At 32.3% G+C, this 26,107-nt stretch overlaps 1 protein-coding gene across 2 annotated transcripts; it reads left to right on the top strand.

Annotated features, from left to right (window-relative positions):
- The first annotated feature begins 1,856 nt into the window (after positions 1 to 1,856).
- On the top strand, positions 1,857 to 10,475 carry LOC136984025 (pre-mRNA-splicing factor 38A-like). 2 transcript variants are annotated; one of them, XM_067280939.1, is made up of 7 exons: positions 1,857 to 2,024; positions 7,599 to 7,758; positions 9,388 to 9,509; positions 9,594 to 9,679; positions 9,745 to 9,843; positions 9,912 to 10,197; positions 10,280 to 10,475. In XM_067280939.1, exons 1-6 carry the CDS (start codon positions 1,895 to 1,897, stop codon positions 10,188 to 10,190), a joined length of 876 nt encoding a protein of 291 aa, XP_067137040.1. In that variant the 5' UTR covers positions 1,857 to 1,894; the 3' UTR covers positions 10,191 to 10,197; positions 10,280 to 10,475. The 2 variants fall into 2 exon arrangements, with proteins under 2 accessions (XP_067137040.1, XP_067137039.1); XM_067280938.1 differs by having other exon boundaries at positions 1,860 to 2,024; positions 9,912 to 10,179; positions 10,261 to 10,475.
- The last annotated feature ends 15,632 nt before the right edge of the window (positions 10,476 to 26,107 follow it).

The raw sequence follows: 26,107 nt of genomic DNA on the forward strand, positions 1-26,107 counted from the left end.
GTTCGCACTGTGCGCTTCCATGTGATATAATTTACTATACAATAAGTTCTCTGTAATTGTGGATTATAGTTTAAATGATAATATTCATGTTGCATGAAAATGTGTATTGCATATGGTAACTTCTCTTAACATTCCTTCCATAGTTCTTTTTTCTTGGGCCAAATAAAATATACAGTAAAACCTATATAAACAGGAATTGCAGGGTATTGAGTATTTTTTTCGGTTTAGCAGGTTTCCGTTTTGAACAGGTATGTCTTTTAACATGAAAATCGCTCCGTTCCAAAGAATTTTTTTATTTAGGCTGGTTTCCTTTTTATTCGGGTTCTGTTTTTGACAGGTTCTACCATACGCTGTTTAATTTAGGTGAATACACTTACTTATAAAACTCAGAATCGGAAAACAGTGGCGCATTATCCTATGGGCAAAATGAGCAATTGCCTGGTGTTCCAAAGTAATTTTTTATGAACTCATTACTGTAGTAAGACTATCGAAATTTAAAATTAGAGCCATATCTGGGAACTTTCGTTTTCGGTGTGGCGCAGGAACACCGCAGAACTTCGTACAATAAGTTTTTTCTTTGTTATATTAATTAAATGACTGTAGTTTATCAATACATATTATTCTAATTCTTATTTAATTAATCTAGTTTATTATTTGATGTAATAAAAGTCCATACTAACTCAATTAGGTGTATGTAACCTGAATAACCAACCGCGTTTAAAAATCACGGCCCACCAGTAGACAAGCGGTCTTCATCCCTGATCACTGGAAGTTCGGTCGTGGGTTCTCGTCTCGCTCGGACGGGCTGACCACGTGGTGTTTTTCGGGTTTCCTCCAAGTCTGTAACGCCTGAATAGGGGCCAGTTTTGCTTAAAAGACTTCCGGAAGGCATTATTTTTCCCGCGCGCGTATGGCCATTCCATTTAAAGGCCGGCTAATCAGACGCATGTGTCCATATTCTCGTCTCTCGGAATAAATAGCTTATATGAGTTGCACACTCCATATTAACCATTGTATGAAAGAAAGAATGTGAGTTTAATTAAAAATCACGGTTATGACGTCACTGGTTGTTCTGCGGTACTTATCGAAGTAACCACGGTGACAAAGCCGTTACAGTGGTTCTATTGAATTACAAGATGGCGGACATATTGTATCATGTGACGAATGTGACGATACAATATGTCCGCCATGTCGAACACCACAAAATAACCAGCTTGTTTAAAAATGCGCTAATCGCCCGGAATAGCCGGCTACGACCGATGACGTCAGTCACCACCACCGCGATGTTACCGATTAGAATTTCGAAACGCGCTCTTAGTGGCCACAGGGTTACGACCAAATGGCCGAATGGTTGAGACGGCAGCCTTCGCTTTGAGAGACCCAGGATCGAATCCAGATAACGGTGTTTGGGGATGTCGCGTTCCATCCCTCATCATCCGGACTTCGACCGGATGGCCGAGCGGTCAAGGTGGCAGCCTACAACTCTGGGGGACCCAAAATCAAATCCGGACGGGTCGAAAAGTATCCAGGAATTTTTCGGGGGTTGTCCATCCTATGTTGGGCTCAGTCCTTCACCACCCGGCCGACCCATTGTGGACCTGGCCGAATCTATAATGGACTTACAAAATAAGGCCTTCTTAGTGCCCACAGGGCGAAAGAGCGAAAATAAAGAAACCAAACTCAAAGTTTTAAGATATAATTCTTTTCGATGAGGTAGTAACATATGTGAAATAAATGTAAATAATTTTTTAAAATGATTTAATTATTATCACAAATACTATACTGTGTTTGAGAATAACAAACACAGAGTTGGCAACACTTGCCATTTTCTACCTCCAGCGCCAATTGGTAATGTGCTTAGTTTGAATTATATTATTAAAATATATTTATAAAAATGGCAAACAGAACAGTGAAAGATGCTCACTCCATAAGAGGAACGAATCCTCAATATCTGATAGAGAAGATCATTAGATCTAGGATCTATGATTCCAGGTATTGGAAGGAAGAATGCTTTGCTCTCACAGGTAAGTCTATAATGTCAATGTGTCCTTAATATGCACAATTACCAATGTTTCTTATATACCTGTGTTTAATTATTAAAATTTACGTTTAACGTTACCTATGGTTCCAAAATGGCGGCTCGTCTCTGATTCCAGCAAATAGAAGAAAGGAAACAGTGGGGACGCGCATTCTAACCTAACCTAACTTGTCACTTGTTATTTATGTAAACTATATACATCTATAAGTATAGTTTGATTATAAAACTTCAAACCTTTTTAATTTCTGTAGCTTGCATTTTTTAGGCATCAATATTTATACACCCTTTGTAATGAGAATTACATTTGTAATTCCTTTTTTGTGCACAAAATAAATTTACTTTTAAATAGATTAGGCTTTTTTAGTTATGGATTAGAATCTATTAGAAAGTATTCACGATTAAAATTTGGAATGTTCTTTGAATTAATCTTATCTTGTTTTGAAGAACATCAATAGTTTCTTTTGCATACTTTATACAGATTATTTATATAAAAATATATATATAAAACAATGGTTTTGCAAGTAACGTGTAATTCTCAAACAGTCTGTCTATGAATACTTTATGCAGTCTTAAATAAAAATGTATGGTGTGCTCTTGGGGAGCATTTTGATGCTAGTTCTTGCTCGCTGGTGGCTGGCCGAGTGGATAAAACCTACGAACGCTGGTGGTTGGTTGAGGTTTGTGCCTGTCCTCCCAGCTAGCCTGGTAGAGTTTTCCAGATTTTCTTTACTTCTATGGGGCTAGTTTCCTGTAAAAGTTCTTCCGGGAGGCATTCCCATTGGCAGGTTGCCCACTGTTGGATTGCTGTAAACAAACAAAGTAAAGATGCTACTTCTTAAAAGGAATTCTCCAAATTGTATTGTTTTCAACCATGCTACATTAGAATTCTCTTTTGAACATTATACTAGAATTTCATCACAAGATTGCTTTTTATAATAAAAGAAAACTTTATATTTTGTGCAGTAAGTTCTGAAAAAAAAACCACTTTTTACAAATTCAAATTGTTGGATTCTGCTGAATTTAAACAGATAATCACAATGAATTTCATACATAATAGGAATATACTTTCATGAGAGATTTGGGTTTAAAATTTGGATTTTAAACCCAAATCTCTCATGAAAGTTGAATTTAAGTCTCATGAAAGTTGGTTTTTAAATTTACTCTAGATTCTTTTGATTTCAAATGAATTACTGGTATTTAGATTGGAACTTTGTTAGTGCCTGTATATACACTGGTTGATGGTCTACATGTACTTTGTATTAAAAATCCAGTTCAGTATTCATAATAAGTTTGTGAATCAAACAATAACAGTGTAATGCAACTGTTATTGAATTATTCAAGTTGTTTTGATGTGTGTAGTAAATGAATATCAAAACCTTTTGTTTCAATCATTTTTATCAAAAAAGTTTTGTAGTAAAGTAGACTAAAAAATTGTTTCTGTATATTTATATATGTTGCCATCCATCTCCTCATCCAGGACATTTCTTTGGCCTAATTCAATTCGATAGTTTGTTTAATAGATATAGGTGGGCTGAATCTTTCTCTTCTTACACTGTAATTGTTTGGAAGTCTAAAATTTGTGAAAAAGTTAACATGCTTAATGTAATGTATGGACACGATAAACTTGTAGGCTACTGTTAGAAATGTACAATTATTAACGAAATTTCTATCTTGCTGATAACTTTAATGACCGTCCTGTTGACTTTTGGTGCTATATTTTATCTATATTAACCTATACATATAATAACATACACAAGGCTAATTGAATGGTTAGATGAAGTAGTTTGTCTACAGGTAGGCAGTTTGGCTGCTGTCTAATGATATATTTAATTTTTAACTTAAATTAAAAATTAAAATAGCCTTGTTAAAGCTTGATAAATAATCAGGCAATTGATTTGCATTGCTACATTTATCACTTTTGAACACAAAATTGTCAACTGCAGTTGCAGATCTGTCTAAATATTTGGCAATCTGTTAATTTCAGTAGGCATATACAAACAAGTACATGTATGTCTTTGAAAAAATTCTTTGTTTACTGGACAAAAATTGTAATTACTATCTGTATACTTTTGGAATACAAACTATTGGATGTTAATATTTTTTTTTATTAGAGAGAGTTACTTTATTGAATAACAATGTTACGTGATAGAATTAAATCTACATAAATTATTTATTAAAGAATTTATTTTTCCATGCACAAAAAGCTAGAACTACTTAAAATAAGTAAGACAAAACCTTTCACACTACGTTTCTAGCAGTTTTAATCCATAAGAACAAATGTTTCTGGCCATTTTGAATGGCCTTCTTCAGGTACAGTAACGTTGGTTATGGATTAAAACTGCTAGAAACGTAGTGTGAAAGGTTTTGTCTTACTTATTTAAAGAATTTATTACTTATTACTGATTAAAGACTGATTTCAATGGCACCCTGTGAGTGGTAAGAGACCTTTACAATCTACATGTAATTTAAATTTTAGACATATGGTCAAATTGTTTGTAAATTGGATGTTCGTAAGCTAGGGAAGCTCCTGTATACAAAATTAGACTTTTAGAGAATATTTCATTGCATTTTTATAAGCTATAAATAATATATTTGCACATAAAGATATTTTATAAAATAATAAATGTAAAAAAACTTAAATAAAATGAGATGACAACCTAACAACAGTCTAATGTTATTTTTTCAAAATTATTATTGTTGTTTTAACTACTTAAAAATGGCTGCACCATGTAAGAAAACTGCCAGTAATATATTTATTATATACCAAAGAGATTCAAATATAAAGCCCCTACATATTACTTTAACATAGACTTAAGCCATTATGTTGAAAAGTCAGTACAAATGTAGCATGATTATTTTTTTGAGGTGAAAACATACAAGTCTGCCTGACCGCTTTGGCCCTTAGTGAATAAGTGCTCCTATCCAACATATTTCGTAGAAAAATAACTGCTCTTGTTCCTAGCTCCAATCAAGCCATTAGATTATTTGACACTATACTAGTTGTATTAGTTTTTAATTAATTAAAAGATTTTTCAGTTATTTATACAAGATGGCTGCACCATTGTCTATTTTTAAGCCAAATTACAATATTTAATTAATTTATATTTGTTTAATATGATTAGTAAAACAGAGTTAATTTATCATTAAAAGAAATGAAGGGAAAAAAGTATTTTTAGCATGATTTCATCTTTTTTAAACATAAAAGTAGATGGTTTAGATGAAATGTGATTGAGTTTTCAATTAGAAGTAATTGAAGAAAACAGGGCATGCATTACTCAAGAAAGTTTTGCACGATAAAGCATCAGTCTGTTCTGCTCGTGCCATAATTATGGTAAGACACAAATTGGACTTTGAAATTTACCAAATTTCCCTATCTGCCTGATTTCACACTTAGCGGCAACTTTCTCCAAAAGAAGAAGCCATTGCAGGGCAGGCATTTTTACATCAGTATTAAAGATAATATTATTAAAGAATTAGAGCATTGGTTTTACGTTGATATTATTAAAGAATTAGAGCATTGGTTTGAGGCTCAAGCTACAGACTAATACACAATTGGGTTGCAGAAGATCAAGGAGCAGTGGCAGAAGTGTGTCAATGTGGGCAGGGAATATTATAGAAGAACTAATTTCATAAAGGGTATTTTTGTTCCTAACTGAATTTATTCTAGTAGATATAATCATGTCTGACTTAAGAAATATTGTTGTTAATAATTAGATCAAATCCTACAGGAAAAGAAATTTTCATGTTTAATATAACTTTATATTTATATGCTTAATCTGTATGTAATCACAATTATATATTATATATAGTAAATTAAATTTGCTTCAGTGATATAATTTATATTTGTAGTGCACTTATCAACTGTAGCATTAGCAATTTAGTTATGAATATAAGAAATATTATAGAAATTAAATAAAAATGTGATATATTTATTCAAAATTTATGAACAAAGATTTATAAATTTAATTTGAATCAATTAATCCAAACTTTAAATCTTATTGGTTCTGTGTATCTTGAATCTTTACAAGAGTTTGACAAAATTAAATAGATAAATATATTTATTTACTTATTTATCTAATTAATTTGATTTATTGAAAGTTTAATATTCTATTAATTTAATTTTCATTAAATGTATTATAAAAAGTAACAAATATTAACATACATTAATATTAATAATAATATATTATTATTATTATGTAATTTCAGAATAGCTTTTCCAACATAATCTATATATATAAAAACGAATGTATGTCTGTCTGTGTGTGTGTCTGTGTGTCTGTCCTTCATGCATTACCACACTATTTATCCGATTGCCATGAAACTTTGGGAAGTTGTTTAATACACTCCCGCAAAGGTTTGTGGCATATGTGAAGACCACTATTTCCCCCTTTTCAAAAATATATTTATATATGGATTAAGGCTTTCATGTCCAACAGATGGCGCTAACTTCTGACAACCTAAGTTGGCTTTTCTGTGAGGCATTATGCTTTTCTGTTAGAATGGACTAAAGCAGATCATTTTCTATCTATCTATATAAATAAAATATAACATTTGTTTGTTCCTACCGATTCCTTTTGAATTTTGACACAACGTTGCATTCGAATACGCAAGTGTTTGTATATAATATACACGTCTAAATTCCCCCTACTGGGGGGAGATGGACGGGATTAAGGCTTACCGTGAAGAACTCGGCTTCTATTTATACTATTTTGCATGAGGTTTTTTGCGTTTTTAATTGCGTTTTAATAGGTTACGTCAACAGAATATACACTAAAAATGGATTTTTCGATATTTCCCTGCGGGGGAGAGGGACAGGATTAAGGCTTACTGTGAAGAACTCGACTTTTATTATACTATTTTAGATGCTTGTTTGATTGCGTTTTAATAGGGTACGTCAAGAGAATGTACACTAAGAAGGGATTTTTTGAAATTCCCCCCACGGGGGAGGCGTTATACATTTATAATAGATACATTTTGAGCCACAGCAACGCGTGGCCGGGTCTGCTAGTTAAGAATAAAAACTGGTTTAATGCACAAAATGAATATTTTAGTAATACATTTTTTTTTTGTAAAATAACAGGCAATATATAGTTGACATTTGTTATTACTTACAGTATATTTAATATAAAATTCTTTTAACAATAATATATTTGATTTTTTTCAAGTCGCTTTACCAAATATTTGTGTGTGTTGACTCTTGCTGTCCATTCGCCTTTCCTCGACATTACTAGTAGAAATATAAGTCAATCAAGCTACACTATTGCTGACAGTAAATAGCCATTTCTATGCTATAAAAAACAGGAAATAAGACAAACAGTATCTCTTTCTATTGAAATATATGCTTATCCTTGGATCTACTAAATCTTATTTATTTATTATTTTGTTTCAGAAAGTTTTTTTATCTTGGAATTTCTTTAGGAAGAAACTGAATTGGAATCATGACTTGATTTATTTTTTTCCTTTCAGTGTATTTGACAATGTTTATGCTTTCTCTGTTTTAATTAACATTAATTAAAAGTAAATATTTTAAGTATATTAATTGAAGTCATTTATTTTATAGCCGAACTGCTGGTGGATAAAGCGATGGAATTAAAATTCCTTGGTGGTGTTTTTGGAGGCAATATTAAACCAACCCCTTTTCTGTGTTTAATTCTAAAAATGTTACAAATTCAACCCGAAAAGGATATTATTGTAGAATTTATTCGTCAAGAGGATTTTAAGTAAGTTATATATGCATTTTTTAATAATCATAATAATAATGATGATGATGATAATTAGGATTTCAACAGGCCAAACTTACAACATGCACAAATAAAACAAAGCTTAACACTCAAGTACCAGAACATTACATGCAGTACTAAAAACACACCTAAATACAAAACATGTTATTAATACCTATGTTGTTCCTGTACTTACTTATTCTTTTGGAGGTATACATTTGACATGCACAGATCTCAAGCAACTTCAAAGGAAAACAAGAACAACACTTACTAAGCATAAACAATATCACCCAAAATTATGCATAGAAAGGCTAACTCTTCCTTGTGAAGGTGGCCGTTGTACTAATATAGTTAACCTACACTATAAAGTCAGATACTGTAGGAGTTTTCTTTTACAAAAAACAAACATCGAGATTACATAAGCTATAACTCTGGCAGACAGTAACCACACACCTTTAAACTTACCTCTGAGCACCTTGACATAGCTAAACACATAAAACACATAGACACCACTAAGCATTCATGGGCCCAAAAGGCACTTCATGGCAGGCATGTCTAATACCTAGCTCAGGAATATGTTGACAAAACTGCATCAAACTACTGGCTGTCTAGGGATTACCCATTTGGAGAGAGTGTGGGTTTTATGGTTGTCATTCAAGACCAGGTCATAAACAGTAAAAACTACAGTAAACACATCCTGAAGGATACCTCACTCACAAATGACTCATGCAGAAAATGCCACATTCTGCCAGAAACAATACATTATAACTTCTGGTTGCAAGCTCTTAGCACAGACTATTTATATAGGCATAATCAAGTAGAAAATATAATACTTCAAAAGTTTGTACAGAAGCACAGGTTATTAAACATCCAGGTTCCATACTACAAATATACTCCAAAGGCAGTATTAGAAAAGAAGACACAAAATATACTATAATATAGCATAATCACAGATAAAACCATTCCTCACAATAGATCTCACATCTTTCATTGACAAATGCAGTAAGATTGCTTATATAATAGACATTTCCATTTAGACACTTGTAACATAAAAAATAACTCTGAAAAAATCAAGTATATTTCACTTGCTCAAGAAATACGACAGATGTAGAAGATGGCTAATGTGTTTACTATACCTGTTGTCCTCTCTTCTACTGGTGTTATACCACATACACTAAACAAAAGTCTAGAAACATTAAACCTTAATAAAACATGGCACTAGAGAAAGCTGCAATATTGAACATGTCACATTGTTAGGAAGGCTCTAGATGTTGACACACATACCAATAACACAGAGTTTTGTTACACAGGTTTGGGTAGCTATGCCTTGACTTCAGTCTGGCATTGCACTTGGCACCAGTATCAACTGACCATGACATTCGCAACATAAAAATAATAGTCTTTAATAAATAAGAATTATGTTTCTAATGCAAAATATGAGAATTCTTTTGTTTTAGAATTATTAAAGTTATTATGAAGTTTAATAATGTTTGATATTTGCTTATTGAATCTTTCATTTTTTGCAACTGATTTTGCAGTCATAATTATCTTATATAAATGAAAATTTAAATGATTTTTAGTAAAGGTATTATATGATATCTGATTTTAGAAAACCATATTTTAAATTAGATATGTTCGAGCATTAGGTGCAATCTATATGAGATTAGTTGGAACTTCTCTTGATTGCTACAAGTATTTAGAACCATTGTATAATGACTACAGAAAACTTCGGAGACAGAATAGATTAGGAGGTAGGTAAAATTAATTGTTTTTTCTTTAAAAACTTCATCAGTTTTAAAAAAATATATTAATATAACTGCTAATATATATTATAGCATTTGAAATAGTTCATATGGATGAATTTATTGATGAACTATTACATGAAGAAAGAGTTTGTGATATTATTCTACCAAGAATACAGGTAAGTTGATGAGTTTTAAGTCATTTTGATAGTTTCATTTCACCCTATATTAATTTTTTATACAGAAAAGACAAGTTTTGGAAGAGTGTAATGATTTAGAACCTAGAATTAGTGCTCTGGATGATGATCTTGATGATGTTGAATCAGATGACGATGACGATAAGGTAAAAAGATGAAAAATACTACTATAAAATTAAATATTGTTGTTATAATCAATGAATTATTCACATAGGACCTGAGAAGAAGCTTAACGCCGGATAGACGTCTTCCACTTCATTTGAAAAGAGACGACGATAAGAATAAGAGAAATCTTTCTCCGCTTCGTCACAGACGTAGTCGAAGTAGGTCTCCTCACAAACGAGGACATTCTCCGCGAAGAAGATCAAGATCCAGAGAAAGACACCGACGTCGAAGTCGTTCCAGAGAAAGGGACAGAGAGAGAGGAAAAGATCGCGAGAAAACCCGTGATAAAGACAGAAGACATCGATCAAGATCACCAGGTAATAATTGAAAAACATGTAAAATATATATAATTCTAATATATAATCTATAATTCTATATTAAAATTAACAATAATCTAGGACATAAGAAAAAATCAAGTAAACACAGTCGAAGGGAAAAAGAAAAGGATCGAGGCGATAGAGAACGAAGAGATCGAGGAAGAGGAGAAAGTAGAGACGACGAGATTGCCGAAGCAAATGCACTTCGCGCTAAACTCGGCTTACCTCCATTACGACCATAGATTTTTGTATATAACATAATAAATAAATCATAACCGACAAATGATCATTTAAAATTGTTTTTAAATATTGTTCATTTTTAGTTAGTTTGTTGTACAGGAATTATAATTTTATAATTAAAATGCTTAACTAAGAACATTTTTACTAAATATTTCTTAAAGCATATATCAGTTATACAAATATTACATAAATTAATTTTGAGATTATCAAATTATGCTTATATATTTTCCATGCGGTATATTATTTAAACAAGCAATTGGAAATCATTTAGAAATTTGAATATTTTCTAATCTTACCGTTAAAAAAATAATTATAATAATTACCATTATATACAAACTGATAATTCTGCACCAAAAGAATTCTATTAATTGTCAATATTTTGAATATTTCTAAAATTATAAGCAAATATCACCAAGATTGTCAATTAAAATTTTTAGAGAAATATGTTTTCTTTTATGATTATAGACAATGGACATAAATTGGTTGCGAAAAGTTTTTCTAAAGGAAGGATCCTAAAAATCTATTTAGAATACTTATTATACAATAAACTAAAATAATTGTCTGATATAGTTTTCAAATGTTCATTATATTTGAATCAATGCAAGGACCGCTGGGACAAGAACAAGAGAGACTGATGAAAGACGGAGAAGGGCCCCTGTGTTCCGCATCTTTAAAGCTAGGAACAAAGGATCACTGCATGCATAGCAGTGTTTTTCAACCTATTTGGTTCAACGTATATTATGAAATAATATACATTTGCTATAATACAATTTTAATGACTACGTGAACGTTTGAGAACAATCTTCCATTTATACTAATAAAATACTTATGCTGTTTATACAACACGATTTAAAATTGCACGAAACCTCTTTAATACTTTTAATTTCATTAACTTTCTTCATTTAAAAATAAACCATCAACCAGTTGGTTAATTTCTCGGCTACATTAAAAAGTTTGGTGGCACCATCTATTATCATAATTTATTAAAATATTCGTTATATTTTTAAATAATATAAAATGGCAGAAAGCTTAATTTTTGGGATACAGACGAGTTTTATAAAAAAAAATTGTAAATGCTAATAACGAGTAAAATCGTCACTAAGTCTCACCCTACCGGAGATTCACACGACCCCGATTATCTTTCCACCCCTCGACTTTCAACCGCCAAAATTTAATATCATCGATTACCCGATAATCAAACCAACCTGCAAAATTTCAGAAATTTTGTTCACCCACTTTGATGCTTAAGCACCTTTCTCGAAAATTTGTGAATTAAGACATTCTAGTAACATTATCTGGGATGCAAAGGACGACAATCGTTACAAATTCCTCTTTGGATTTTCAAAAATATAGAAAACATTACTTTAGAATAAGTGAACGATTCGGCATTTCTGTAACTTTATTTACAGTATTAGAAAAAAACAGCATTATTTTAAGTTAAGTAATCCTGTTTCTAATGAATATTATTTTAATAAAAAGATCTTTTCTGAAATATTTCAAACCGATTGATGTTTTTACGTAACACGTGACGTAAAAATATGACGGGATAGCAATACGTCACGCGTTCTAAACAATATATTCTAACAATACGCAACGAATTGTTAGAATGTATTGTTGGGGGTTTCTATTGTAGGTGGTTATTGTTAAGCGAAAATTTGTTCATAAGTTCTTTCGGATTTCGCGAAAAAATTGCGATTAGATAAATTTCAGTAATGTATGGGAGGCAGAAAGGGCTCTCTGTGTCGCCTTTCTCGTAGGCCCGCTGGAGTAAAGAGATGGAATCTCCCGTCAGCCTTTTAACTCGAGTTACTTTTTACTTAAACTAACTCTTTGTGTCCTGCATCTTTAAGGCCCGCTCGGACGAAGACAAGAGACGCCGACAAGAAGTGAAGAAGGCTCCGCGTATTCCGCATCTTTAAGGCCCGCTCGGACAAAGACAGGAAATTTCACCGAGGCGGAGAGGGCTCGCTTTGTCCCACATCTTTATGGCTTGCTCGGACGAGAACAGGATAGACGGAGACGGCTCCCTATGTCCCGCATCTTTTAGGCCCGCTCGGACGAAGACAGGAGACGCCGACGAGAGGTGAAGAAGGCTCCCTGTGTCTGTCCCGCATCTTTAAGCCCACTGGGATGAAGACAAAAGACGGTGAGGCTTAGAGGACGCTCTGTGTTTCGTTTTTTTAAGGCACGCTCGAGTGAAAAGGCCTATCGGAGATGGAGAGGGCTTTCTGTCTCCCGCTTTATTAAATTCCGCGCAGGGGAAGTATTTGTTTTTTTTTTTTGTTTTGTTTGTTTTGATTTTGGTTAATGAAGTTCGGTATGAGATTAAACTGAATTTTGTGGCCCTAACGTGCACTTTATTACGACCAAGTGTAGGGGAGGGCGGGGCTAAAAGTTCCCGGGTAAGTTGTTCCGATTGAAATAGCTCCACAAGGAAAAAATATATATATAATTAGTAAATATGTCATGAAATCGAACGTTTCTGCGCACCGACGGCAGCTATCTTAATCAGGCCAGTGACGTCCGGTACATTGGAAAGAGAGCCTGTACGTCGCTGATCCACATAAGTAAATATTTTCGTGTTTGATATTTTTGGTATATCTGGCGAATTTAAATAGTTAGCGATTGGTTGTTTGGTATTTTTATTCAAAAATATATCGAGTATCTTGATATACTACGCTAAAACTGTATATGTCTCGTAACCTAATCTAGTAGCTGCTGTTTTGAACCCATGTGCTATCGGGGCTAGATGTTCCCTTCTTTCGGGGCATGTTGTGACCTTGAAACAACTTGCCCCAGTTCATCTGTACCGGTAATGCAGTAAAAATAATGTTTTTTTTCCTTTTGCAGTATGAGGACTTATATTCGAAAAACAACACGAGGTTCTGTATCTCAGGAGTTGATGCAAAGAGCTGCAGATGCAGTTATTAAAGATGGTAAAAAAATAAAAATAAAAACTGTTGCCAGAGAATTAGATATTTGTCATATGACGTTATATAGATTTGTAAAGAAGTTGAAATCTGGAGTAGAAAACGCTGCGATTGGCTACAAAAAAGTAAAATTGGTCTTTATTGAAGAACAGGAAAACAAGTTAGCAGAGTATTTGTTAAATGTAAGCTTTACTGACGAAAGACAAATCTTGGATCAGCCAGGGTCATCGGGAGTTGTAAATTTGCCTGCAACTTCTGGTGTTATACAAGAACTTGGAAAGGATGTTCCTTTCTCCCCTTTTCTTTAAGTAAAAGTTATAAATGTTGAAACATAAAAATGTTTTCTTTATAATAAATTTAAGAAAAACAACTAATTATTGATAAGATATTATTGATTAGTCTTTAAATACATACTTAGTTAAATAAATTATTGCTTTTTTACATATTACACCTTCCATAGATCTTGTAACAAATTGCCCCACCCTGTTAACAACTAGCCCCGAACCGGGGTAAGTTGTTACTTTCCGACTTTAGGTATTGTATTATTAATTATAAAAAAAACTTACAAAAAATCAACCCCAAAAACTGTATTTATAGCAAAGTTAGATATATTACTAAATTTTAATCTCTTAATACTTATGCTAGAATTATGTTTCCTTAACAAAATATAAGGTTGATTAAAAAACGGAACTTGTAGCCCCGCTCTCCCCTACTTATAGATTTCCGTCTTTCTTTATTACTAGTTGTTGTAATATTGCATCCCTTAGTTTAGATAGTAATGATACGGTGAGTTTCGAATAGCTGAATTTGGAGTATTCAGAGGTAATTATAAATATTTTTCATGGTGCGAGTTAGAAAGAACTCGACTCGACAAGCGATGTTGGTCACTTGTGGAGCTGGATTCTTTCCAACTCTTGGTGGAACTCTGAAGCAGCCACCTCCACGTGGTGAGTTCTGGGTTGTCGTTCGTCTGGTAATGACGAACGGCAGGCGAAGAGCTGCTTGTTCCATTTTTGTCCATTCCGCCGCAGCTGCGCAGCTTTCTTATGCCGTTTGATGTTGAAAACCCAAAGTGTATTGGTGTTTCGTTAAAAAATTCGAGTGCAAAATCGAATTTAAATTTATTATAAACTGCTGATAAGTAATTTACGATTGTCCCTCCTGTGATTTATTAATTCTAAAACTGAAATAATTTGTTGAATACATTCTATTATATTAACTCCGGCTTTCTTGACGGGGTCGGTATTGACCCTTCTGGGGTCGATGAAAGTGTGCGGGAATAGCTAAGAATTTGCAAATATTTAAAATTTTACACATTTTTCTTGCTCTTAAATAAATGTTTTTTAATAATTATATAGGAGGTTATAATGTATATAATATAATATTGTATAATATAAAACTTATAGGCTAATATTATACAATATATAAATATTGTATAATATTAGTCTATAGAACATAACATTAAATGGATCGACAGAAAAAATACTTTTTTAAAAGGGGACAATATACGAAAAACATTAGGAACCGTTGTATTAATTGGTTCAACTTTTCATTTTTATTGGTTTGTAGGCAACTTGAACCAATCTTCCAACTTACTTTGTCGGCTTCTTGTGTATATAACGCGGTAAAGTATTGGAATCGTATCAACTTTGACCTTCCTAGATTTTTGCCAGTTTCGACGATTTCAACCCAGAAAAGCCGAAAGAAATTCCTACAATGAGTTGCGTAATTTTCCCGTGTGTTCTCGCACTCGCATGCCACATGCATCCGCAGATATCTTTTCCGTTAATAGCATTTTCAATTTGTTTCTTTTATAAAACTCATCCCTACTTTCATAATTAAAGTTGTTGCAATTACAGAAGTGTAAAACAAAATTTAAAAAGCTGGGAACAAAGGATTACTGCATAACAATGTTCTTCAATTTATTTGGTCATGTGACACTTATAACGTATGAAGCATTCAAAACACACTTTGTCGGAAAAATTAAAGGCTTACGTATATTATGAAATATTATACATTTGCTATAATACAATTTTAATGACTACGTGAACGTTTGAGAACAATCTTCCATTTATACTAATAAAATACTTATACTATTTATCAGTAAATATCTGTTTCAAGGAAGTGTGGTTTTGAATTTCTGTAATTTCCAACTGGGTATTGCCTGGATATTCCATTATTTCATTAAAAGTGATTGAGAATGGGGTCATCAAAAGCAAAATACTTTTTTGGTCTGATTCAAAATCCTGAAATCTGGTTTTCAAAAGCCTGCGACAACAATTGAATTTGTGTTTGGTATTTTGAGATGTCAAGCGATGTGTTTTCCAGTTTTCCTCTCATATCTACGAGCGTGGAAAAATGTTCAATATTGTTTCTGGCCAAATTCGCCAAAAAACGTACAGTTTTGCTTTGAATCCTTGAACCAAATTAAACATCATTGGCATTGAACAGTCCTTTTCTTGCAGATTTAGCTTAAGTATGTTGAGGTGTTCAGTACTCGTAGCATGCGATCGTAGCATAAATATTATTACTCAACACTTACCTATTTAAAGATAAATTTATGTATACGTAACTATTCAAACAACAATGTGAAGAAGCGCCCAACAATTTAATTTTAATACACAAAAGTCGACTCAAAGCTAATAGAACAAGTGTGATAAACGCGTAGGTTAGGTATTAACAGCGGTTTGGAGGTGAATCAAGTCATAGTTCATTCCGCGTTCGACCAATCGACCAATCACGTGGCGGTTGGTATTATTGGTAGCACGAATCGCGCATGGTGACAGCCGACCGCTACTGTGGGCGGGCAAATACAAATGCGTTGGCAAGCCACAAAGTGGCCCGCGGGCCTGGATTTGGGCAGCCTTGGTCTAGACCCGAGCGAGCATTAGTTCTAATTTATGCCGCTGCAGCAAATAGCGCAATAGGCGGAAGTTCGATTTGTGGTATATTTTCTGTTCTTCTCGTTGAGCGAATTGACGTTAATGTTAGCTTCTTGCATTTATTTAAATACACTAATAATAAAATTAATATTAGTTATTGTATATGTGCGAGATATATATACCTGAATTAAAATATATTCATATATATACAAGACATCTCTGATCTTTGTTTAGGAAAAAGTATGATATAATACATTCTGTAATGATTTTATTGATAAACTTTAAGAATTATATCGAGTTACGAATAGCAGTTCATACATAATAAATTTAAAAAGGTATAAAATCTTACTTGAAATAATAATATGACAGAGTTTGGCCATCGATTTTTATAAGTTTTCCTTTAAATGATCCTTATATCAATATTAAGCTGTATTCCTTTCCTGTCAAGCGTAAATAAAGCTTGGTTCATCTCTATTAAAAATGCTTCGACATCGTAGCTTGAACGTAAAAAGTTCTTCGCTGCCATTTTGAAACTCTCTTAAGTTAAGAAATCCGTGCTTTTTATTGATGCGAATGTTGTTCTCTACAGAAAATGTTCAACATGTTGAAATGCCAACGCGATTCTCAAAAGCGAAAAGTCACCCCTGATTCACTTCGCTTTACACTTCTCGCCAGTGAATCGCCCTGTGCGTGAACTGAGCTTTAGATCCGCTGTTCCCAAAGTATGAGTCGCGACATCCCGTTTTTGTTTTACTGTGAAACCCCCCGGGAAAGATTTCACAATAAAACAAAAACGAAAATAAATGTATGTTATTAACATACATCTATTTTGTATTTACAACAATAAATTAGTGTAAAACATGTGCTTGTTTTTCGGAAACTAGCTTATAACATCTGGGTTCTTAATTTAAAACAAACAACTAAATCATAGAAAAGAAAGGGATATAAATAGGAAAGAAAAGACAAAGCAGTAGGAGGGGGGGTCGCGGCTTCAAAAATTTTGGAAATCCTTTCAATCAGATCGGATTTTCTGTAATAATTTTCTACTCATATTTTATTTAAATATTTCCAAACTTTTAGTGTGAAAACAATAAATTTAATTGTTATGGAGGAAGGTTACGAAAGATGTTCGACAATCAACTGCTACAGCTGTAAGAAAAAATCCAAATTAAAGCTTTGTTTTTTCTTGAATAAACTTTTATCTAGACTGATCTAAATGCAAATCATAATGTTAAGTCTCTTAAGACTACGCTATTCATTCAAGACTGTGTAAAAAAATTTTTTCTCGTCTGTAAGAAATAATAATGGATGTAATGTACTGTACACTCTATTTCACAACGTTAAAGCCATTTAAGGAAAATTCTCTTCACTTGTTATAAACAACAAACAGTAATAAATCAAATTATTTATTGGTTAATAACAAAATATTATTGAATCAAATCACAAAATTAGGGGATACTATAGATTACCATCTATGGAATTTCGTGTGTTTCGGTATATATCTGAACTCAGGGGACCGAGACGAGTTCAACGATACCCTACTTTTGGACCGGTGACGAAAAATAAAAGAGTTATCATACTTTTTTCCGGCGATCGCGCGATGATAGGGAGTCGCGTCGCTTGCCGTTAAAATTGCCTTTAGTAGACGTTTCCCCCCTTTTTTTACTTTGTTCAAGAACTACCGTGAATCAATAACTAGTGACGTTTAGCACACGGGGGCCTGCCGGCGGCTCCCCTCGAGAGGTCAGTCGGGAGCACGAACAGTGGGAACGGCCGCCATGTTCGCTGCCATAAGTGACATTAACCGAAATGGCGATCGCGCGATGATCGGAAGTCGCGTCGCTCTCTCCGCTCTCGTATCGCGTGTTTAACCCTCCGGGAGATGACCGTAGTCCGACGTCATGGTTTGCAGACTTTACCGTAAGATGGCAATACTAGCAACTACGGTGCCGTCTGCACGAGAGCATTAAAAAAGTATGGTAATTTAAAAAGTATGATAACTTTTTTATTTTTCGTCTCCGGTCCAAAAATAGGGTACCGTTGAACTCGTCTCGGTCCCCTGAGTTCAAATATATAATCAAAGTCCTGAAATTCCATAGGTGGTAATCTATAGTACACTCCAAAAGGATGTAAAAAGTGAGATTAGAAAAGATGTATGGAGATAATAAAGTTCTGAAAACTTTCTACCAAGCATATCATTCAATTTACCAGACAGGTTCTCATGTACGATTCTGTTGAAGAGACTAAATCGGGAACGTGAAAAAAAGATTTAAATACATTAAAATATTTTATATGATAGTAATGTGTTGTTATCAAATACAAATTTTGTGTTATTCTGTGAAAAAATATTTACTGGAAAATTTAGGAAATATTCTTGTAAAGAAAACGAGCAATTACTTATTTTGACGTTGTCACAATATGATGCCGGGCTGCAATTTTTCGACATATTTTTTACTTATTTAGTTAATTTAAAATACAGTAGAGCATCGATTATCCGACTCAATTGGGGACTGGGGTTGGTCGGATAACCGAAAAGTATGAAAAAATACGTTATTAGTATAGTGTATTAGGCCTGGTTTAAATACTAGCCTCCCTTTCACGGTCGAGCCAGTGCTGCCAGCTAAAACATGCAAAAATTTAACAAAAATAATATTAAAGTAGCCAAGACATAGCCAAATATTGTAGCGCCACATCACTAGCGGACATTTGAATTTGCCGACTAGAACGCGGTCGGTTAACCGATAAGTCGGTTAATCGGGGGTCGGATAATCGATGCTCTACTGTATATGCTGTTTCATCTCAAATTAATAGTGTCTTGACCCTGTACATTATACTTTTCCTGTTAGCAATAATCGTGATGGCCATCTATTAACTACTTTCAGGAGAAAAATTTTTGAATTAAAATAACATAACGTTCGGTTTGTGTTGGAAGTTAATATATAGTTAATCGGAGCTTTCTTCCCTTATGCTTTCTATATCTATTTCGACTTTTAACTACCTAATTTCCTTCTCGAGATTAAGGAAAGACAGACGGGCGGACGGACGGACGGTAATAATTTTTAAGTCAAATTATTATTAAAATATATATGTTTATTGTAATACGCCATATATAAATTGAAACGAAACGTTACTATCTTGTTTTGAGTAATTAAAAGTTAATAATATTTAAAATAAGCACGCAAAATTGTTATTTGAAAGAATTATTTTGTAAAATACATACTCGACGATGATTTCTTTTGCTTACTTTAAACACGGTCGGGCAGATTTATCTACTGTTTATCAGCATTTCATCAAAGACAGAGTTAAGTATTTAATAAATACTTAACTCTGGTTAACGCAGTTTTCTGTTCGCTTCTCGTAGATTCCGTCTTATAGACTATACTTTAAATAAAGATTTGATGGTTATGTCAAAATAACTGTATGCCAATCACAGCCCGTGTGCCGGGCTGTGATTGGCTCATGTATTTAAGTGACTCGTACAACACGGATTCATATAACATGGAATTTATCTACCGTGTTATAGGGGAGTCTATTGTAAGCTACAAGTTTTAAACATTCAAAATTTCAAAATGAAAATTAGTTTCAATACTGTGAATTATGTTAAATACTTGGAATTATTCAAATACTTTGAAATTATTTATATAAATTATACTATTATCAAATTTAAGTGCAATTTATTAATATTTAATAAACTACTCATTGAATTAATTTCTATAATTTTTAAATGATAGAAATTACTTCAATGAGTAAGTTTATTATCCAAATAAATCATTTATTTTTAAATAAAAATTATCTTCTTGTTATCACAGAAATCAGAATTTAATAATAATTTAATAAATACTCTCTCGTAAATTAACAATATTTTAAATATTAATTACTTATTTAATAATGATGCTAAACTGCTAAATTTTAGAATAAATAAAAATTTTTTAGTTAATTTAAGTACGTTATCACATTTCTAATTTTATTTTCGATAAACGCATTTGAAGTAGCTTAACAATCCTACAGTATTTATTAACGTTATCATTACTTTACTTTGCTTATCATTACTTATTATTTAACGTTATCATTTATAAAATTTAAAATAGTTTTTCCTTAAAATTTCTCACTTATTCCCCTAATAAATGAGGATAAAAATCTTTCCTAAATATAGAATATTTGGAAAAGTTACAAATTTTATATACACAAGCTAAACAAGCAACAGCTTAGGACTTTACGGCGAAGGACATTATGATTATTACTGTATTATTCGGCTTAGAAGGATAATTACACTCTTTTACAATATTAATATGTTTATTAAAATCCAAGAGTTCAACAAAATTCTTACATTTTATGTTATTTATATCAAATGTATATCAATTTCTTTAATATAGAGAATAATAAACCATTAAAAAAACTGCATACGTTCATTGCATTATATTTCTGTCCGAATGTATCCCTTTTGTAATTGTAGAAGAGCATGAAGAAGAAGAAGAAGGGAGAAAAAAAGATTAAGCAAAGAGAAACCTAAAGCCTAAAATTCGATTATATGAATAAATGAAGCGCTTAATCCCAACTAAGTCATTAACTTTTGTAGCTCAAATTTCTGAAAATATATATATATATATTCTTGCATGATTGGTTTTGTGTTGTATATAATCTAGCGTTTTAACATTTTAGATATTAAAAATTAATTAATTAAATGAAAATTATCTGTAAACAATGATTATCTTGAGCAAACACGTGAAAATGACGTTAGATTTAATTTACTCTTTTGTTGTTTATCGTAGCGTAACTATACGTTATTTTTGATAGTTTAGGGTAGAAAAAATTGTAACTTAGGTGTTGGCAATATCATAAATTCTACTCTGACTGAAAAATGTTTAAATTTTATCTTGCTTACACAAAATAACCTCAAATTCAACCTCTATAAATTCTATGATCCATCTTTCAGGAGACAGTTTTTATACACGCGTATGATATATTAAGTAAAGCACTTTTATTTTTTTAAGTTAATTTTCCGTAAACGTGTACAGTACTTATATAATTTTTAACAGTTCATTATGTAGAAAACGAACTCTTGGATAAAGTAATGTAGAAAACAAACTCTTGGATTGTGTAATTAAACAGATTAGTATTATATTAAATAGCAGCCGGTTAAATTTATAAGCAGATTAAACCTACAGAACTTGGTATAAAAACAAGTTTCTCTAGTCTAATCCAATCGTAAGTGTGTAATTTATTCTATTTATCTATGCATTTCTAATGTAATAGTAAAGGATAGTGGATTAAGAAACTAACAAATATTTATAAGTGTCAATCGGAATTGTCTTTCGGTAAATTAAAATAGAAGTGTTACATTGTTAAAGAAAGAAAGTCATTCTGGAAGCTGGTTACATATGTATTTATTAACGAAAGCTGAATTTATCCTATATCAATATTTTACGTATTAATAAAAATTTAAATAGGTGGAATAATACCATTTTTTAAAAAATAAAATAAAATTACTGTACTTTATCACAAGAATCTATTGTAAGCTACAAATAAACGTTTAAAAATTTCAAGAATTGATACAATTAATAATTAATTAGTTATTGGGCTGCAATTATAAATTGCAGACCTATATATTCCCATTGGAATCCGTCTTCTATTGTCTGTCCTTCCTTAGAACGGAGTTAAATAGATGAAAGTCTCGAGAAAGGAATTAGATCGCTGGCATGATTCTGTTGTTAACAGGAAAAGTATGATATACAGGGGCAAGATAAAAACTAGAATAAAACTATTTACTTGACAATTAAGATTCTATATTTCTATAATGGTGAAAATGTTGGATGAGGTTACATTAAAAATACATATCAATATTTCTTTTATTTAAACCAACTGTCGACAACTGTCGATCACGATCGACCGACTGATAATGTTTTGATTTTCGGTGGCTCGGCCACGAGTCATATTTGCAAGATTTGTGTTTATTTCGTAACAGGAGCGCAGCTTGTGTTACTCGATCCACATTCATTTTAAATTTGACGCTTTAATTAATTACCGGTAGTCGTTTATGCGGCAACCTACGACAAGGTTTATAAATTTTGTGTTAGTTTTAGTCTAGATTTTGTGATTGGTTGGACTATAAAAACATTACTTTCATTCTTAGTGAAAACATGATTACTTTACTGAAGAAAGGATGTATGTTTGTTTTGCATGCCAGCATCGCTGTTGCAAAGAAAAGTAATATGGAAAGACATTTTAATGCAATTTATTCGAAAGTAAATGCTGAGTTTCTTCCGAATAGTAACATAAGAAAGGGAAAACAATCATTAAAAATCAACTAATTAGCCAAAAATCTATGTTTACAAAGAACACTGACAAAAACAAAAACAATAGGCTTCTACTCTTGTTTTTTATATAAAATATCTCAGGTTACTGCAAAACAAAGAAAAGACTTTTAAGGATGAGTAGTATATTAAATAAAGTTTTATAAAAGCTGCAAAAAGTTTATAATTTAAAAAATAAATCTGAGATAATGTTTGTCACAAATTTCGGCACGAACGGCTATTAGACGATTTGAAACACTGTTAGATATAATTTCTCAATGCAGTTTGATGAATCGTCGGATATACGTGACACATCACACTTAGATCTCTGCGGTGAGAATAGTTTTTAATGATTTCTTAATGAGAGCTCTTAAAATTATTCATTTACAAGGCGTACATGAAGTAGAGATATATTCTTTTCTGTAAAAGAAATATCTTATTTACATAAACATCCACCAAGTCCAAAACTAGTTGACAGCACAACTGATGGAATTCCTGCTTTCACAAGGATTCAGTAAGGATTTATTGCACTCTACCTCAAAAATCACGTATTTTCTCTCTAAAATTATATTATATTCATTAACAAGCTGCTCCTGGTAAATTTTTAAGTATCAACAATGTCGTGAAGGTTATAGTGAAAATTGTTAACTTAGATAGAAGCCCATGCTTTTCAAAGAAACAGTTCAAAACGCTTATTGAAGAAATAAACCAGGAATATGGAGTACTGCTTCTACGTACGCTTAGTCAAGAAAGAATTCTCCATTACTTCTGAGCATCTGTCAGCTACGATCTCAGCAACGAGTTGCTGAGATCGTAGCTCCAGATCCGTAATCCAGCAACGAGTTGCTTAACTTTCCCGGCAACATCATTTAAAAATGCAAACGGGAACAGAATGACAAATAAACATTTGGAGTCGTTTATTTGGCCGCAAATGCGCGGTAACATAACTAGTACCAACGAGCAATAGTTTACAAGAAATAATTGTTTAATCATTGGTCCACGCTTACTCGTTACGTTTCGTTTATAGTACAGAACAACCACTCCAGTCCTTGTTAGTACAGTATAAACAACCACTTAAAAATAAAATATACGAGAAGGTGGTATTATGGAACTCTCATTTACATTATAGTGGATTGTAAACAAGATATCATAACTACGCCCACATTTTTTTTGTGCGAAAAATACTAGTAACTATTAAACTAAATGTTACTAATTGGATTTTTCGTTAGCATAACTATAAGTATGGTTTTTGAAGGCTTCTGTAAAAAAGTCAAAAAGTAGTTTTTGGGAAGCCGGGTGGTAATATGGAATGGCTATGGACGTCTGCCTAGTGCAGTTCAGCCACAATTTGCTAGAGTTCGCATCTATTTATCACACTGAAATGGAGGGGTTCCCATAATACCTATGGGTTCCATAATACCACCTTCTCCTCTACTATATATGTTTCTACATGAAAAATTCCATTTTGCTAAAACTAAACTCGCAGCCGAAACTCCTAGATACAGAATTGAAGCCAGAGTTTATATTCCCTGTTGAGGCCTTCGGAAATTACCACATCACATTTGCATAATGTTTGAAATCGGTGACAGCTCTACGATTTGATTTGGTTTTATTCGTTTACGGCAACGCGACAACTGAGCGATCTGCCGAGGATGTGCCTCCCGGGAAGACTTTCTATAAGAAACTGGACCCTATTTAGGTGTTACTAACGTGAAGAAAACTCGGAAAACTGCACGTGGCCAGCCCGTCAGCCAGACACAAAACCCACAACCAACTACTAGCGTTCAGTGGTTTTATCCACTCGGCCACCGGTGGGCATCTCCAAGGTTTAATAAGGGGGTACCGTCGCAGGAGGGCGTGGGTGGTTTTGATTAAAATTAATGTTTTTATCAGTAGTAGCGCCTATAAAACCGATTCTATTATGGTTGCGCGCAACGCACCCTCCAGCAAAAGCACCTCGGCATTACTCGTCACGAACCATCCACTGGTCGAAGTATAATCGACATTGCTGATTTGTAAATCCGATTTTTACTTAGTAGGTCCTTGGTAAGTTAGTGAATAATCATTTTGAAAAGTAGCTCACGTATATTCGTAGGTTGCCGACCGAGTTTAGACAATTGAAAGTATTTAACTTACGATAGTTGTTTATTAAATACGGGTAAATGCAGTTTATATTTGTTTAATGAAAAGACAATATTGACAAAAGAGAAATCTAATCTTAAAAGAACAATTTTCATAATGTCGTCTCGCCAGATGAAATAAATTATTAATTAATAATCGGAATTTTATGCTGTTAATAAAAGCAAACAATATTTGTAAATACATTTGAAACCATGACATTTTATGCTTTTAGTTTATTATATTTTATAATGCGGATTCTATTTTTGTATAATTAATAGTAAGAAGAAAATATGAATGTATAAAAGTAAACATTTTTGTTGATTCTCTTATTTTCTATATTATATAATTTAGTCGTTAAATATTGTTTAATTTCTAAATTTTTTTTATTTGTGAATTTCATTCCGCTACAAAATGCATTTTACTGTATTAATGGAAACGAAAAAAGACCCAAATATAGCCAGAAAGGTTAATGTTACCCTAGGTATACAAAATGGCGGCTCGTCTCTGATCCCAGCAATCAGAAGACAGGGAACTGGGGATGCACGTTCTAACCTAACCTAACCTATTCTAATAAATTACCATAATTATTATGCAAGTAATTTATTAGAATAGGTTAGGTTAGGTTAGAACGTGCGTCCCCAGTTCCCTGTCTTCTGATTGCTGGGATCAGAGACGAGCCGCCATTTTGTATACCTAGGGTAACATTAACCGCCAGAAATATATATTGGAACAGAATAGATTGCAGTAAATATATTAAAAATGCAAAGTATTTTACAAGAGATAAAATTTAATTAAGAATTTATACATGTAGAAACAATATCAAATGACGTATCCTTATTGAAACCACAGTAAAAGAAACAGGTTCCATTCATTCACATAAAATACCTCTCCGAAACAATTTGAAAATCTTTTTAACTGTTAATTTGAATTTAATTTAAAGGGATAAAATACATTTAAAAATGAATTGATTAATGTGTTATATATGCAAAACTACAGGAAATTTTAAATAATTAATTCAATATTGGTGTATTCTGACTTTAAAATTAGACAGTTAATAACAATAAAATTTAAAACTTGCCATCTGGAGAAGATACGGCTTTAGGCTGAATTCTAAATAATAAATTCTCCTTGACTAAACAAATATTTAAATATCATTTATTTGCGTGAAGTGATGAGAGAATTCCTGTACATGTCATACTTCGTTTCCTGTACATATTCAACCTTTATATTTTTTTTAAATTATAATTTAACTACTTAAAAAATAAAGTATTGATTCATATATGACGAAGAAAAAGTTTTCTTAAGAAATATTTTTTTTTAATAGAAATATCAGATGTTTTTTATTCTTCATTGCATAAAAGCTATATTTTCTTCAAAATTTCAAACTGTACTCAAGTTACTGATAAATTTTAAACTTTTCCTTATATTTCGATATTTCTTTTTTTTTTTTTTTTAATTATAAAAA

This window comes from Centruroides vittatus, unplaced genomic scaffold, assembly GCF_030686945.1.
Source record: "Centruroides vittatus isolate TY-2023 unplaced genomic scaffold, ASM3068694v2 contig_900, whole genome shotgun sequence".
In the NCBI taxonomy this organism is placed as follows: domain Eukaryota; kingdom Metazoa; phylum Arthropoda; class Arachnida; order Scorpiones; family Buthidae; genus Centruroides; species Centruroides vittatus.